The 14,559-nt window shown below is 41.2% G+C and overlaps 2 protein-coding genes across 7 annotated transcripts in view; one reads left to right on the top strand and one right to left on the bottom strand.

The window, feature by feature from the left end:
- Positions 1-14,559, bottom strand: part of LOC133559585 (kinesin-like protein KIF20B) — a 58,036-nt gene that overhangs the window by 23,611 nt on the left and 19,866 nt on the right. For all 6 annotated transcript variants that reach the window (XM_061911475.1, XM_061911476.1, XM_061911474.1 and 3 more), the window contains exons 18-27: positions 12,528-13,078; positions 12,318-12,456; positions 12,127-12,249; positions 12,009-12,069; positions 11,807-11,932; positions 11,613-11,743; positions 6,710-6,865; positions 6,492-6,647; positions 4,174-4,248; positions 1,331-1,420 (exon numbers count right to left, since the gene is read on the bottom strand). In XM_061911475.1, the coding sequence (XP_061767459.1) occupies positions 1,331-1,420; positions 4,174-4,248; positions 6,492-6,647; positions 6,710-6,865; positions 11,613-11,743; positions 11,807-11,932; positions 12,009-12,069; positions 12,127-12,249; positions 12,318-12,456; positions 12,528-13,078 (1,608 nt within the window). The remainder of the gene's footprint in view (positions 1-1,330; positions 1,421-4,173; positions 4,249-6,491; positions 6,648-6,709; positions 6,866-11,612; positions 11,744-11,806; positions 11,933-12,008; positions 12,070-12,126; positions 12,250-12,317; positions 12,457-12,527; positions 13,079-14,559) is intronic.
- LOC133559586 (high affinity choline transporter 1-like) overlaps positions 6,925-14,559 on the top strand; it is a 51,360-nt gene continuing 43,725 nt past the window's right edge. The window contains exon 1 of the mRNA XM_061911480.1: positions 6,925-7,068. The gene's annotated coding sequence lies outside the window, so the exon portion shown is untranslated. The remainder of the gene's footprint in view (positions 7,069-14,559) is intronic.

Genomic DNA, 14,559 nt, shown 5'->3' on the forward strand with positions numbered 1-14,559 from the left:
GTATTGTTAATTCAACGTGATTGCTACACATACATGCACTCCATCTGTATATTAATGTGCTCAGGTTTACACTAACTTCATTGTTGAAAATATCCAACCTCATGTTGGAAGTGTTTTCATCTCTATTTTAAAAAGGACTGATTCCTTATCTGCCAAACTAAATTCCAACATTCAAGGAGGGCAGAATAATATACAGTATGTTCATAAAATAGGGGTGTACAGATGGCACTACATTGTCATAATAAAATAAGCAGCAACAATGTAAACATACAGCAAAACTATATCAAGTGATTTGTCTTTAAATATGTATAATATTTAAAAAAAAAAAAAAAAACTACAGCCAATTGTGCAAATATACAATGACATTATTTCACACGACATGATATCGCCTGTCAGGAAACAATACAATTGCAATATTTTTGTCTACCGTATATCGCAGTCCTATCTACAGTAATCCCTTTTTTATTGCTGTTACTTGGTTACGGACATGACTGTAGTAAATTTACTAGGAATCATTCATTATAAATTGAATATTTTAATCGAGGGAGTATACAAAACCTGTTAACTACTGTCTAAATACATTTCTCAACATTATTAGAGCTCTCTAGACTTGAAATAACACTTTTTAGTCACATTTGCACTCATTTGATTCAATATGGTAATACTGTCCAAGGCTGAGCCAATCAGTGGCCACGATACTGAAAAGCACTGATGGTTTTGGTCTCACCGAGTGACCAATACTACCGTAGATGGTAGGGCTGTGAATCCTTGGGCACCTCACAATTATGATTCGATTCTTGGGTATAAAGATTCGATTCACAGCCAATTATCGATTCAAAATAATTCCTTTTTAATAACATTTGGTGCCAGTTTTATGATTAACTACATTCCTCCATAAAAAAGATAAACAGCTGGTACATTTCTATTATGCCTAAGAGAAAAATAAAAAATATAAAAAATTATAATTCTACACAAACAATTAATAAAGTCAAATAAAGGCAACAAGAAAAATACACTCTACTTCTCTTTTCTAAATTAAATGTGATAATTTACATCAACAATAAGATTTGTCTGATAGGCTGGACAGGACAGATTTAAAATAAAAAAGTAGATTTTTGATTTTTTAAAAATCTTTTAAGAATCGTTACAAATAAAAATTGCGATTAATTTGAAAATCGATGTTTTTTGACACTCTTAGTAGCTAGTATTAATATTTTTTCTTCATTTAGCCATTTTCATGTTTGAAAATGTATTCAATTTAGGGCAAAAATGTTGTTGAACATGCTTTAAAAACAATCAATCTGATGCGCAAAGACAGTTCAAAAGTCACCTGACTGCTGCTTGACGCTCTGCACTCCCTCGCCGCTGGCAACTTCCTGTTGAGGGTTGCATCACAAGGAGTTTTCTCACCGTCTGTCGCCTGTGGAAGGAAGGACACATGCAGTTTTCGGTCACTTTTTCAGCATAACATAAACGTATTTGTGTTGCGTTCTTGAAGAGACTATTCCAAGTCAAAGCTAAATAATTAAAGCACTTAGAGCAGCATTATAAAAAAGGTTGATATTTATCTGGTAAGTGAAAACTACATCATTGAGTACTGTGGTAAGTACAAGGTGAGAGACTAGAATTTGCAATTCCGATAAAAGTTACGTGTGAATGCCTTATTTGCGCAAGCCGTCGAACCGCCGGAACTGAAAAGCTTGAATGTCCAGGGTAAGTGAACGGTTCGAGTTGCTTGAGAAATGTGGGATATGGAGAGGTTTGTATATTGCCCATTCATTTTCAATGAAAGGAAATTCCTAGTAATTCTGGCTAGTCAAGGAATTTTCAGAATTGGGAAACATGCTGGCTTAAATGCTTGAGGTGAGTGGAGTGTGTGGATGGTCGACCGGTTCAAATCGGACAAAAAAAATGTGGGGTATGCAGTTGATTGTATATTGCCTATTAATTGTGAATGGGGAGAAAATTTAGGGAAATTCAGGGAATTTTGGGAAAGGGAAACCATGTTTTGCGTTCGATACATTGGAATGTAGTGTGGGTTGATGGTTGAAAGGTTGGAATTGGCACAAATTTAGGGCATTCTAGAACAATGACTATGTCCATTCATTTGAATGGGAATTTCAGGAAAACTGGGATTTTTTGAAAATATTGATAAAAAGCACAATTGTAATGAATGATATGAATGGGTTGGTGTTGGAATTTTTGGAATTGGTTGAAAAATGTTGACGTAGTAACAGTTTGAATTGAGAATGGGTATTTTGGAATTCCTGGAATTTCAGGAAAACCGGGAATTGGTACAAAGGAAAAATGGGAGCATTTGTTGTTCCAATTAAAAGGAATGTTTTGAAGGTGGGATGGTCAAAAACGGTTAACAAAATGTGGACTGTGAAAACTTTCCATGAATAGGTGAAAATAGGGCTTTGGAAAACAGGGAATTCCTGGATTATTTTTTTTACTTGGAAAGTGGTATTTTGACTGTCCAAGGTGAGTGGAGTGTGTGGATGGTGGAATGGTCCAAATTGGATGAGAAATGTGGGATACGCAGTAGACTGTAAAATGCCCATTCATTGTCACTGGTGAGAACATTTTGGGAAAACCGTGAATTTAGGGAACTTTGATTTAGGGCTATATAAATAAACATTGATTGATTGACATGTTTTGTATTTGATTTATCATAATAGTGCGTGTCGATGGTTGAAAGGTTGGAATTGGGTTTAAAATGGTGCATAATTTTGAGAATTTAGGGCATTGTAGAACTATGAAGGCATCCATTTATTTGAATGCGAATTTCCTGGAAATTTAGGAATTTCAGGAAAACCAGAAACTGTAGAAAATATTGATACTCCCACAATTGTCCTGGATTATATAAATGGGTTGGTTTTGGATTCTTTGGAATTGGTTGAAAAATGTTGATTTAGTATCAATTTGAATTGAGAAGGGGTATTTCGGAATTACTGGAATTTCAGGAAAACCGGGAATTGGTCCAGTAAAAAAATAGTAACATTTGCTGTCCCGATTAAGAGGAATGTTTTGAAGGTGGGATGGTCAAAATGATTAAAAATGTGGACTGTGGAAACTTTCCGGGAAGAGGTGAAAATAGGGCTTTGGAAAACAGGGCATTGTAGAACTATGAATGCAACCATTTATTTGAATGGGAATTTCCTGGAAATTTTGGAATTTCGGGAAAACCAGGAATCGTTGAAAGTATTGATACTAGCGCGATTGTCCTGGATGATATGATTGGGATGGTGTTGGATTTTTTTTTGGAATCGGTTGAAAAATGTTGACGTAGTAACAATTTGAATTGAGAAGGGGTATTTCGGAATTAATGGAATTTCAAGAAAACCAGGAATTGGTCCGAAAAGAAAATAGTAGCATTTGCTGTCCCGATTAAGAGGAATGTTTTGAAGGTGGGATGGTCAAAAATGTGGACTGTGGAAACTTTCCAGGAAGAGGTGAAAATAGGGCTTTGGAAATTAGGGCATTTTAGAACTATGAATGCAACTATTTATTTGAATGGGAATTTCCTGGAAATTTTGGAATTTCGGGAAAACCAGGAATCGTTGAAAGTATTGATACTAGCACGATTGTCCTGGATGATATGTTGGAATTTTTGGAATGGGTTGAAAAATGTCCCTGCGATGAGGTGGCGACTTGTCCAGAGTCTACCCCGCCTTCCACCCAATTGTAGCTGAGATAGGCACCAGCGCCCCCCGCGACCCCAAAGGGAATAAGTAGTGACAGTTTGAATTGAGAAGGGCTTTTTTGGAATTCCTGGAATTTTAGGAAAATTGGGTATTGGTACGAAAAAAAGGAGCATTTGTTGTCCAAACTAAGAGGAATGTTTTGAATGTGGAACGGTCAAAAATGGTTAAAAAATGTTGACTGTGGAAACTTTCAAAAATACGGCTTTGGAAAACTGGGAATTCTGGGACTTCCTGGAATTTTTTGGAACTTGTAAAATGGCAGTTTGATTGTCCAGGGTCAGTGGAGTGTGTGGATCGTGGAGCGGTTCGAATCAGGTGAGAAATGTGGGAGTTGTGCAACTTTGAAAATTGGCCCATTCATTTTAAATAGTAATTCTGGGTAATTTTTTTCTATTTTCTATTTAATAAATAGCAGACTATTTATGTGTGAATGATTCACACGAAAATGTGCTTGATTAGTGCTGACCTGAGGGCTGGACTGCAGATCTTGCGAGCCGCGACCTTCACTTTCCACCAGAGGAGCCGCCAGGCTGTCGCCACCCTAAGACACGACGTTTAATTGGAAGAATTAAGTGCATTAGCATGAGGTCATGTCGAGAGCAGCACATAGAGACCACGGACAGGAAGTGGAAGTTGTTCATTTAGAACAGTGAATTACAGTCCACACATATTCAAAGTGCGGGGAGGACACGTTGGACTCGGCTGAGCGAGGGACATCATGCACATCCTGCGGGGCACGACATGTTCCAAAGAGTAAAAATGAGGCGGAAATATTTGCTGCGTGTGTATGCTAATGATGTTCTCTCACATGAGGATGCTAATGCTGTCACACACTAGAATCCGACCGGATTTTCGAGTGTCTCAGCAGAACCAGATGATGTCCACACATGCCTTCTCTGAGTGGCAGCAGCGGGGACATGAGTTTTCCGTGGAAGGAAGTGTGAGGACAATGAATGTGTGGTGCAATGATGCTGGATGAGAGCCTCTCTCAAAAGCTTTGAGCCACACTGACCTCTGCTGGCGTGTCTGTGCTGAATAAAGAAGCTGACATTCTTGCTAGGAATGTAACCGGATGTGCTTGGGGGCGTGTTAAGAGGGGAGGAGTAAATTTATAAAATTCATATTTTATATATTATATATATATACATATATATAATATATACTATATATATTATATTATTTATCATTATCATTGTTTATTGTGCGCTAACTGTGTTGCTGAATTTCCCCCAGGGATCAATAAAGTACATTCTATTCCATTCTATTCTATATTTACCGCTAGATTCACCATGTCAAGTATTTCACACACATATTTATTTATTTATATATATATATATATATATATATATATATATATATATATATATATATATATATATATATATATATATAAATATATATATATATATATATATATATATATATATTAGGGGTGTAACGGTACAAGTATTTGTATTGAACTGTTTCTGTACGGGGGTTTCGGTTCGGCACGCGGGCGTACCGAACGAGTTTGGAAGCAGAAGTCTTCAGAAGCTGCTCTGCTTTCTGCCTCTGTCTGAGCAGTGAGCACCCATCATTGTCCCGCCCACACAACCATCTGATTGGTTACATACAAAGCCGATCAGCAGTGCGTATTCAGAGTGATGCAACAGCCAATCAGCAGTGCGTATTCAGAGCGATGTAGTCCATGCTTTAGCGTCGAGCAGATATTCGTTTAGCAGGGGAGCAGCGGACTCTACCCAAATTATACTAAACACTTCCCAGTCACAACTATTACAAACATCACTATGAGCCCGTTGACCTGAAAAATCAATCAATCAATCAATCAATGTTTATTTATATAGCCCTAAATCACAAATGTCTCAAAGGACTGTACAAACCATTACGACAACGACATCCTCGGAAGAACCCACAAAAGGGCAAGGAAAACTCACACCCAGTGGGCAGGGAGAATTCACATCCAGTGGGACGCCAGTGACAATGCTGACTATGAGAAACCTTGGAGAGGACCTCAAATGTGGGTAACCCCCCCCTGTAGGGGACCGAAAGCAATGGATGTCGAGCAGGTCTAACATGATACTGTGAAAGTTCAATCCATAGTGGCTCCAACACAGCCGCGAGAGTTCAGTTCAAAGCGGAAAAAAACATATCTGTACGTCCCTACTTCAAGCGGCAAATATTGAAAAGCTGCAACAAGAACAAAAAGCGGCAAACGTTTATCCATGAAAATATTAAAAAGCTGCAATAATTTAAAAAAAAAAAAAGACTGCTTAACGGAGAAACAGCTGTAAGGAGATACTGTAGAAGTATACTTGCATTATTATTACTACTGTAGTTGTTTGTACTACATATGTACAATAATTACCATACAAAAGTTTGTTACATGTTAAAATGTCGCTGTTTTTAGGAGGCCAAGCACCGATTGAATTACTTTTAATTTATTTAAATGGGCGATCCTGTTTTGCAATAGGAGTCTTTTAAAAGCTACAAACCGCCTCATGGAACCAATTGGTGCCTCTGTATTAGAATCTACACATGTATAAAAAAAGAAGTGTAAATAACTAGGATACAAATATGAAACGTGTGTGTGCGCACCTGAACTATTTACAAACTGGAGTTCATCTGCTTGACATCAGAACAATGAACTCCAACATTGTACCCAAAAACTGTTCACCTGATTTGAATAATAAAACAACAAATGTCTTTCTTTGTTGAAGTTGATTTAAAAGAGGTGTTGAAAGACTCAACCCCTTGGCAAAGGTGACGTCTCTACATCATGCTCACCTCTGTGCTGCTTTCCTGAAGCTGCTGGATCAACTTGTCTTTTTGGGCCTGGCTGGCCAGCAGCTTGTGAAGCTGGACCTCCAGAGCAGCAACCAGGGCGTCTCTCTCCTCCCTCCAGGTGACCATGGTCTGCTCCTTGTGAGCCAGCTGGGCCTCCTGAAGCAGAGGGGGAAAGGTAAGATGATGATGACGAGTCAATGAGACAATCAGCCGCTCACCAAGTGGACCTGCTGGCCCAGGTATCGCTCTCTGTCCTCGACAAACTTCTTCATTTCTTGGTTTCTTTTGTCCTCCGCCTCTTTGATTTGGCCAATCAGAGCCAGTTTCTCGCCCTTCCACCGGTGGCGCTCGGCAAGTTGTTTCTCCTCCCACAGCTGATGTGAAAAAAAAAAAGTCAGAAGTTAAATTATAACCAGAAAAGAAGAACATTTGTGATCTTTTCTTTGTTGGGGTGGGGTCGGGGGTTATTACATGTTAGACCATGTGTTTTTTTTTCAGGTTTAAAACCCTGCTGACCTTTATATTTTGTTCAATAACGACAAGCAAAATTGTACAGAGTCCTCTCTTCCAGCACAAGGTAAGCTTCTGAACCGGAGATGATTAATAAACCCTGCCAACACACACACAATTTAAAGTTTTAAAATGCATAGAACAAGTATTATCTAAAGAGTGAAGATAAGTGAGGTGATGTTAGAAGTTGGGCTGTCAAATTAATAATTAATCCTCATTATTTGCAAATACGTTTGAAATATGCCTATTTCATAATTGACATGACAGAAGTGCATATATTAAACATACTGTATGTTATTTAACAACTCCAAATTAACTGAAAATGTGAATTCAGAAAAATCATACTTTATTTATTTTCTGTCAGACTCTTATTTTGTATTTTGCATTTCCTGTTTTGGAGCAAAGCCATCAGGTTTGCTTTGCACTATTAACCTGCGCGACTTCAGTGTTTGCTAATGCTTTGCACTATTAACCTGCGCGACTTCAGTGTTTGCCAATGCTTTGCACTATTAACCTGCGCGACTTCAGTGTTTGCTAATGCTTGGATTGTGCAAGTGTTTCCTGCTGGACCCCATTGTCATTGCTACTCTGGATTGTTTGGACTCAACGTTTGCTCCATGCTTCCTGTTGCTTACTCCTGAATATTTTCCTCGCTTAACACCCCGTGCATATTAGCTGTGACGAGTTTTAATGAGGCGCCAGCCTGCCTTTTAAATTATTTTTCATTTCAGTCTGTTTTTTTTTTTTTTTTTTTTGTGTCTTGCACCTCCATTTGTTGCAATAAACAGTCTTTTTGACTGTTCCTACGTGTCCTTATATTCTCTAGGGCAACGCCACGTGCGCCTGCAGTGCAGTTATACTTAGCGAAAGCATGCTAAAATGGTACAGTGCAAGCTTCACTTCATCCACATTGTTATGTCATAACCTTATTCCAAAATAAATAAAAAAATTACACAATACCCAAAAGTCACTATGTGAAAAGTATTTTTTTAAACTTTTTTGCAAATGTATTAAAAATTAAAAAAATATTCAGAGCCTTTTGTCAGGTTCAAAATTGATGATATCTATTTAACAAGACAAGAAGCAAAGAATCAAACAGAGACAGAATTCAATTTGGCTCAGTGAGGAGAAACGTGTACATTTTTACCCTTGTACAACAGTGTCATCACGCTCTGCCAAAAGATATACGCCTCCTTCTTTTATTTGGACCTTCCCTGACCATATGGCAACAACTGCTTCCAAAAGGAGGGGGTCGCAAACTGCCATCGCATTTGATTACAAAAGAGTTTAAAAGAAAAGGTTGGTTCAAAAAAGAAGTCGTAAAAGAGTTCGAAAAAGAAGTTCGTAAAAGAGCTCAAAAAAGCGGTGCCTGGAGGGGAGTCAGGCCCTGCTTCCTCTTCGCTTTGTAGTTATTGGGTCACGACAATATCTTTCTGTTGATTACAATACATGAAAAAAACTGAGCACTTTCATGTTGCTTTTCATCCTACACAGTGGACTTTTACAAGCCTTCTTCTTGGTAGGTTCAAAGACATGTTTTTGCTTCTCGCCGGGCACTCAATGTAACACAAAGTTTTTGTGATAACTTAGAAATAATTATTCTAACAAATTTTGCTCAAAACTTTGCTGATGCACCTTTGGCCAGGGTTTCTCCTACATGTAGAAGATCGTTGTGCAACGCCGCGGCAAGATTACTAGCGCCACAATTTCCCAAAAAGTATTTTCTTGGTCTTTTTTTTTTTTTTTTTTTTACATCAAAACAAATTCAAGTGATTTATTGTAGTGAAGTGTTCTAAAGTGAATAATATTTCAAAAAATGATTTTCTCTATTGATTGAAAGCACTTTACATGGTGAAACACATTATCTAAGTTACATTAAAAGCAGTGTGGGTGGCACTGGCAGAAGGTGGGCAAATACTCGTGCCCAAGGACACAACGGCTGTGACTCGGATGGCGTACTTTTTGCAATAATAAGAAAAACAGCTGAAATATTATAAAAAAAGATTCATCATTGCTTCATTTTGAAAAAAAACAAACAAACAAAAAAACAGGCATCTAACTGGGCTGTACCTATCCAGGTGAGAGGCATGATTTATATTCCAGAATTAACTTTCACCAACTCAGAGGCGATGCAGCAGCTCAATATGTCAATATGCTGTTTGTGATCATGGCGTGGCTAAAAGTAGCTTGTGTGTGTTAGCGCTTATAACAAAAATGTTCCTAATACTTGTAACATGAAAAATGAATAATATCACAATTTCTTTTCACCTAGCAAGAGCCGGTTATTTCAAATTAGAATGTAAAAACAGGGTTCTAGCCTCTCAGTAGGATCATAAAGGATAGGCAAAATTAGAATAGAATAGAAAAGAATATAATTCCAAAGCTCAGTTCTCCTTGAAAAGTCAACCTTATAATGAATGAGTGAGGCACATGTTCAATAGGGAACAGGGAACACACGTGTGTTTGAGGTCTGTATAAGTTGAGTTTGACCTTTCGGCCAGGCATCAAACATTAACCAACATTACATGGAAGCCTTGTGTTTCCTCCCTCTCACACGGAGCATTCATGCCACGACAAAGGTTGTCAAAGGTATGGATACTAAAATGTTGTACTCGGATAGAAAGTCATTTGCAAAAGCATCAATACCACACCCATATTCATTGTCATCACTCCAAGCGATGTTTTTGTAAGTTTCACAATATAACTAAAACAATGCTTAGTTACTAAAGTGTCAGATGTGTGAAGGAGTGTGTTCATGCATATTTGTAAGTGCTATCGTAATGTAACCAAGCTTGCGTTGTTAGCATTAGCTAGTATGCTAACACGTTTACGAGTGTCTGTGTTCGTATTATTATTTTAAAATGGCATTCTTGTTGTATTATTTCAGTTTCACAAATTCCTCGGTTAATTCACCAAAATGTCACCGTGAAGTTATTGAGTGTTTAGCTGATTGGAAAGCTAGCTTGCGCACCTATTGGGTCCATGACGATAACGTCTGTTTGGTTTGATCAGTCGTTTTTACTGCCGTGTTGAATAAATTTCTGTCCTTAATGTCGTGTTTCTGAATTGGACAGTGCTTATCATACAATTTTATGAAAATGTTAAGAAAAGTTTCATATGCTTCATCCGGGTCTGTGAAGGGTATAAACCTCCCCCCAGTCTTGAGCACATAACTCGGACTTGAATCCTGCCATAGTTTCTGGTGTTTGGTGTCTAACAAATCTACATTGAACTGCTTTTTTGGTTTTTATCTTATCAAAGAAATTGTGGAAAATGCTCTATACAGGTAGATGATCACTTATGTCATTGAGTAGGAGTCCTGCTGTTATTTGATTCTCCGGTTGATTGGTGAAAAAAATATTATCTAACAGTGTGGCAGAGTCTACTATTATTCTGGTTGGTTTTGTGATAAGGGGAAATGAATTATTGCTGTACAATCCTGTTATAAAATCTGTTGTTTTGGTACTGTCCATGGGGTTCAGAAGATTAATATTAAAATCACCGCACACACTATGGATCTTTTTTGACTTACTGTACATATAATCCATTTTTGATTGAATGTGTCTGGACACGATCCAGGCGTTCTATAAACACAACTGACATATATTTTTGGGGATTTTTCCATTTCTTCAATTGTCTTTTTTTTTTAGTTAAGATAGTCATTGACTAATCGACTATCAAAAAAAATTGTTAGTTGCAGCCCTATTTGTCAGTCAGTTAGCAACGTAACAAGAAGTTCTGGGCGGATTTAAAGACATGTCAGGAATCGGATAAGCAACAACTGATTAGATTTTAGGGATGATCTGCATCACCGTTTTGGATTTAGGGATTGTTTTCAAAAACTCTTTTCTATTGGGAAATGGGGCCTAGCAAAGGTGTACTGTCCCACCCTGCTTTTCTAGTTTTCAATGTTTCTTGGGGCGGAATGACGTAGTAGGTAGAGCGGCCGGCCAGAAACCTTGGGCAGGACACTTCACCCTTTGGCCCCGGTGCCGCTCACACTGGTGAATGAATGATGAATGAATGATAGGTAGTGGTCGGAGGGGCCGTAGGCGCAAACTGGCAGCCACGCTTCTGTTAGTCTACCCCAGGGCAGCTGTGGCTACTGATGTAGCTTACCACCACCAGGTGTGAATGAATGTTGAGTCCCACTTCTCTGTGAGCGCTTTGAGTGTTAAGAAAAGCACAATATAAATCTAAGTTGTTGTTTTTTTCTTGATAATGAAAATATTTCTATAAAGTTTTGTGGTCATTTGTTTTGTCCCTGAGGTATTGAATATTACAAAATTGTAATATCAAGACAACCCTAGTTACGACCCTTTTACTTGTATGCTGATGTTTTAATGCACTCTTTGATTTCGTGGAATATTTTGAGACCTGGGAGCTGTCAATTACTTGTAAGAGGAGCAATCGCATCAATTAAATGACATACAAATGTACTTGCTGGTGACTTTTGAATGGTTTTGAGTCTTCGTATCGTGTGTTTCTAGGATGAATTGTGTTACTACAGAAGGGAGAGGTGCTACGTTGCTCATGTGCATTTGGGTGGGAAGTTGGGACAACATGCCTGACAGCTTGTATTAGCACACACTTTCATGAACTTTGACTTACCTTGAGGTTTTCCTCAGCCCGAGCAGCTTTCTGTTTGGCTAGCTCCAAGTCATGTGACAGGCCGTCAGCGTGAGGGGTGGAATCCTTTCCGCCATTTTGCTTCCTCAACAGCCCCTTGACCTTGTCAAGTTCTGAAAGAAGAGCATTATGACATTTTTTGCAGTCCTCACCTTCCCGGTGTGTGCTTGCATTACCGCTGGTGAGCTCCTGGACGAGGCCGGCCTTCTCCTCCAGGACCTGCTCCATCTGCTGCTGCGTCTCCTCCTGCTCCATGAGTGCCGAGCGCATGTCCTCCATCGCACGCTGCTTTTCCTCCAGCTCTGCTCACAGGATAATTTATGGCCTTGAGGGCTGGGATGGGTCAGCAGGTTAGGACTTGGGACGCTGCCCGTTTACCTTGACAAGCTTTGTGGTACATCTGCTGGGTCTCGTCGCCCTTGGCCTGCACCGGCAGCTCCTGCAGGACAGCTGTGTTAGACAACCAGACTCATGTGCACGCCAAAAACAAACAGACCAATTTCATTTGTTGGATGGTTCTGTCTCTGTTGGCCACGTCTGACTGAAGCTGCTTCTTCACTTTCTCCACATCAGACAGCTTCTGTCTTAAAAGCTTCTCCTCCTCTTTCATGGTGGAGATCTGCGGGACATCATCACGTCATTATGACCAGCCAGTCCTTTTGAACAGAAGTACATTTGAGACCGCACCTCGTTGTGAACCTGCTGGATCTGCTTCTTGTAATCCGCCAGCTTCTCTCGGAGGTCACCGGCGTCCTCTTCTTTCCTCTCAAGGTCCAGGGTCAGAATCCTGACTTTCTCAGAGTCCTGCTTGGAACTTTCCTTCAGGCTGGGAAGAGGAGCAGAGCGCTGCGGGGGATGCTACACAAGTACGGAGAGAAGGGAGGAAGTGGTGGTTACCTGCTGATCTCCTGAGCTCTCTTCTCCAGCTCGGCGTCCTTGAGGGCGATCGCTTCGTGGGCCACCGCCAACAGCTCCCTGCGGCGCTCCACCTCCAAGCGCCGCGTCTCTTGGACCGCATGGCTGTCGGCCTCCTCCCGGCGCTGCTGTACATCCTGCAGGTTCTTCTGTAGAGCCTTTATCTGCGCCTCCTGGTCCTGCAGCTTCTTCTCCAGCTCGGCATGTGTCGACGCGTCCGCCTGGACCTCCGCATCTGAGGACGTGGGCGGCGTCTCCTCCTCTACGCTGGCAGCCCTTTCCCTCAAAGACGCAAGTTCTGCGTTAAGCCTGCTTCCTTCTTCTTCAGCTTGCTGCAGTTGGGTCTTCAGATGCTCTGCAGTGTGCTGCTGCTCGCTGAGCTGCCCTCTGAGGTGGTCACATGAGGCCGCCTGTGCACGCAGGTCCTCCTGCTGCTTCTCGCTGAGCACCTCAGTCTTCAGGATCTTCTCCTCCAGCGCAGCGATGACCTCCTCTTTGCTTGACATCTCCTTCTGGAGACCGCCGAGCGTCTCCTGCATGCAGCAGCGCGGATTAAATGAAGTCAACGTCTACGCATTAATGACCGCTGCTGATAAAGAGTTAAGCCTTCTGCGAACGTTCAGATCGAGCCTAATAGGCCTCGGTGTGCGACCCATGTCTCTGTGTAGGACCGCTTCATTGATTTTTTTATTTATGTATTCTTTTAGTGTGCTGCTGAAAGCTCTATTGGGGCTGCCATCTTAAAAAGGCATCCTGTTTACAGATTGTGAAGAGTACGGACTGGCTCACGAATATGGAAGAAAGTAGTCTAAATTTGCAACCATTGCAGGCATGTGATTTGAACTTAATAAAAAAGTCACCAACTCTGTTCATAACTTGTATGGACAAAATCTCTAGGCGCAGTCAAGGCGTTGAGGGGATCTGGTTTGGTGGCTGCAGGATTAGGTATCTGCTTTTTGCAGATGATGTGGTCCTGATGGCTTCATCTGGCCAGATCTTCAGCTCTCACTGCATCGGTTCACAGTCGAGTGTGAAGCGACCGGGATGAGAATCAGCACCTCTAAGTCCGAGTCCATGGTTGTCGCTCGGAAAAGGGTTGAGTGCCATCTCCGGGTTGGGGAGGAGACCCTGCCCCAAGTGGAGGAGTTCAAGTACCTCAGAGTCTTGTTCACGAGTGAGGGAAGAGCGGATCGTGAGATCGACAGACAGATCAGTGCGGCGTCTTCAGTAATGCGGACGCTGTATCGATCCGTTGTGAAGAAGGAGCTGAACCGGAAGGCAAAGCTCTCAATTTACCAGTCGATTTACGTTCCCATCCTCACCTATGGTCATGAGCTTTGGGTTATGACCGAAAGGACAAGACCACGGGTACAAGCGGACGAAATGAGTTTCCTACGCCGGGTGGCGGGGCTCTCCCTTAGAGATAGGGTGAGAAGCTCTGCCATCCGGGAAGAGCTCAAAATAAAGCCGCTGCTCCTCCACATTGAGAGGAGCCAGATGAGGTGGTTCGGGCATGCCACCCGAACGCCTCCCTAGGGTGGTGTTTAGGGCACGTCCAACCGGTTGGAGGCCACCACGAAGACCCAGGACACGTTGGGAAGACTATGTCTCCCGGCTGGCCTGAGAAGGCCTCGGGATCCCCCGGGAGGAGCTGGATGAAGTGGCTGGGAAAAGGAAAGTCTGGGCTTCCATGCTTAGGCTGCTTCCCCCGCGACCCGACCTCGGATAAGCAGAAGAAGATGGATGGATAGATGAAAAAAGACAAAGTAAGCTGAGGGTCTGCCATCTTCCTCTAGTTTTTCCGTCCATCCATCCATCCATTTTCTACTACTTGTCCCTCTCGGGGTCACGGGGGGGTGCTGGAGCCTATCTTCAGTCGCCAACTCATCGCATAGCCAACACAGATAGTTTTCTTTAACATATGAATTGCCGGCTTGAATATTCCTTCTTCTCCTTTCTGACTCTCTCGTCGTCATTTGGGATGTTTGCGTCTGTTGTGTTTTACCTTCCTGGT

The sequence above is a fragment of the Nerophis ophidion genome, linkage group LG09, assembly GCF_033978795.1.
Source record: "Nerophis ophidion isolate RoL-2023_Sa linkage group LG09, RoL_Noph_v1.0, whole genome shotgun sequence".
NCBI classification, from domain to species: Eukaryota; Metazoa; Chordata; class Actinopteri; order Syngnathiformes; family Syngnathidae; genus Nerophis; species Nerophis ophidion.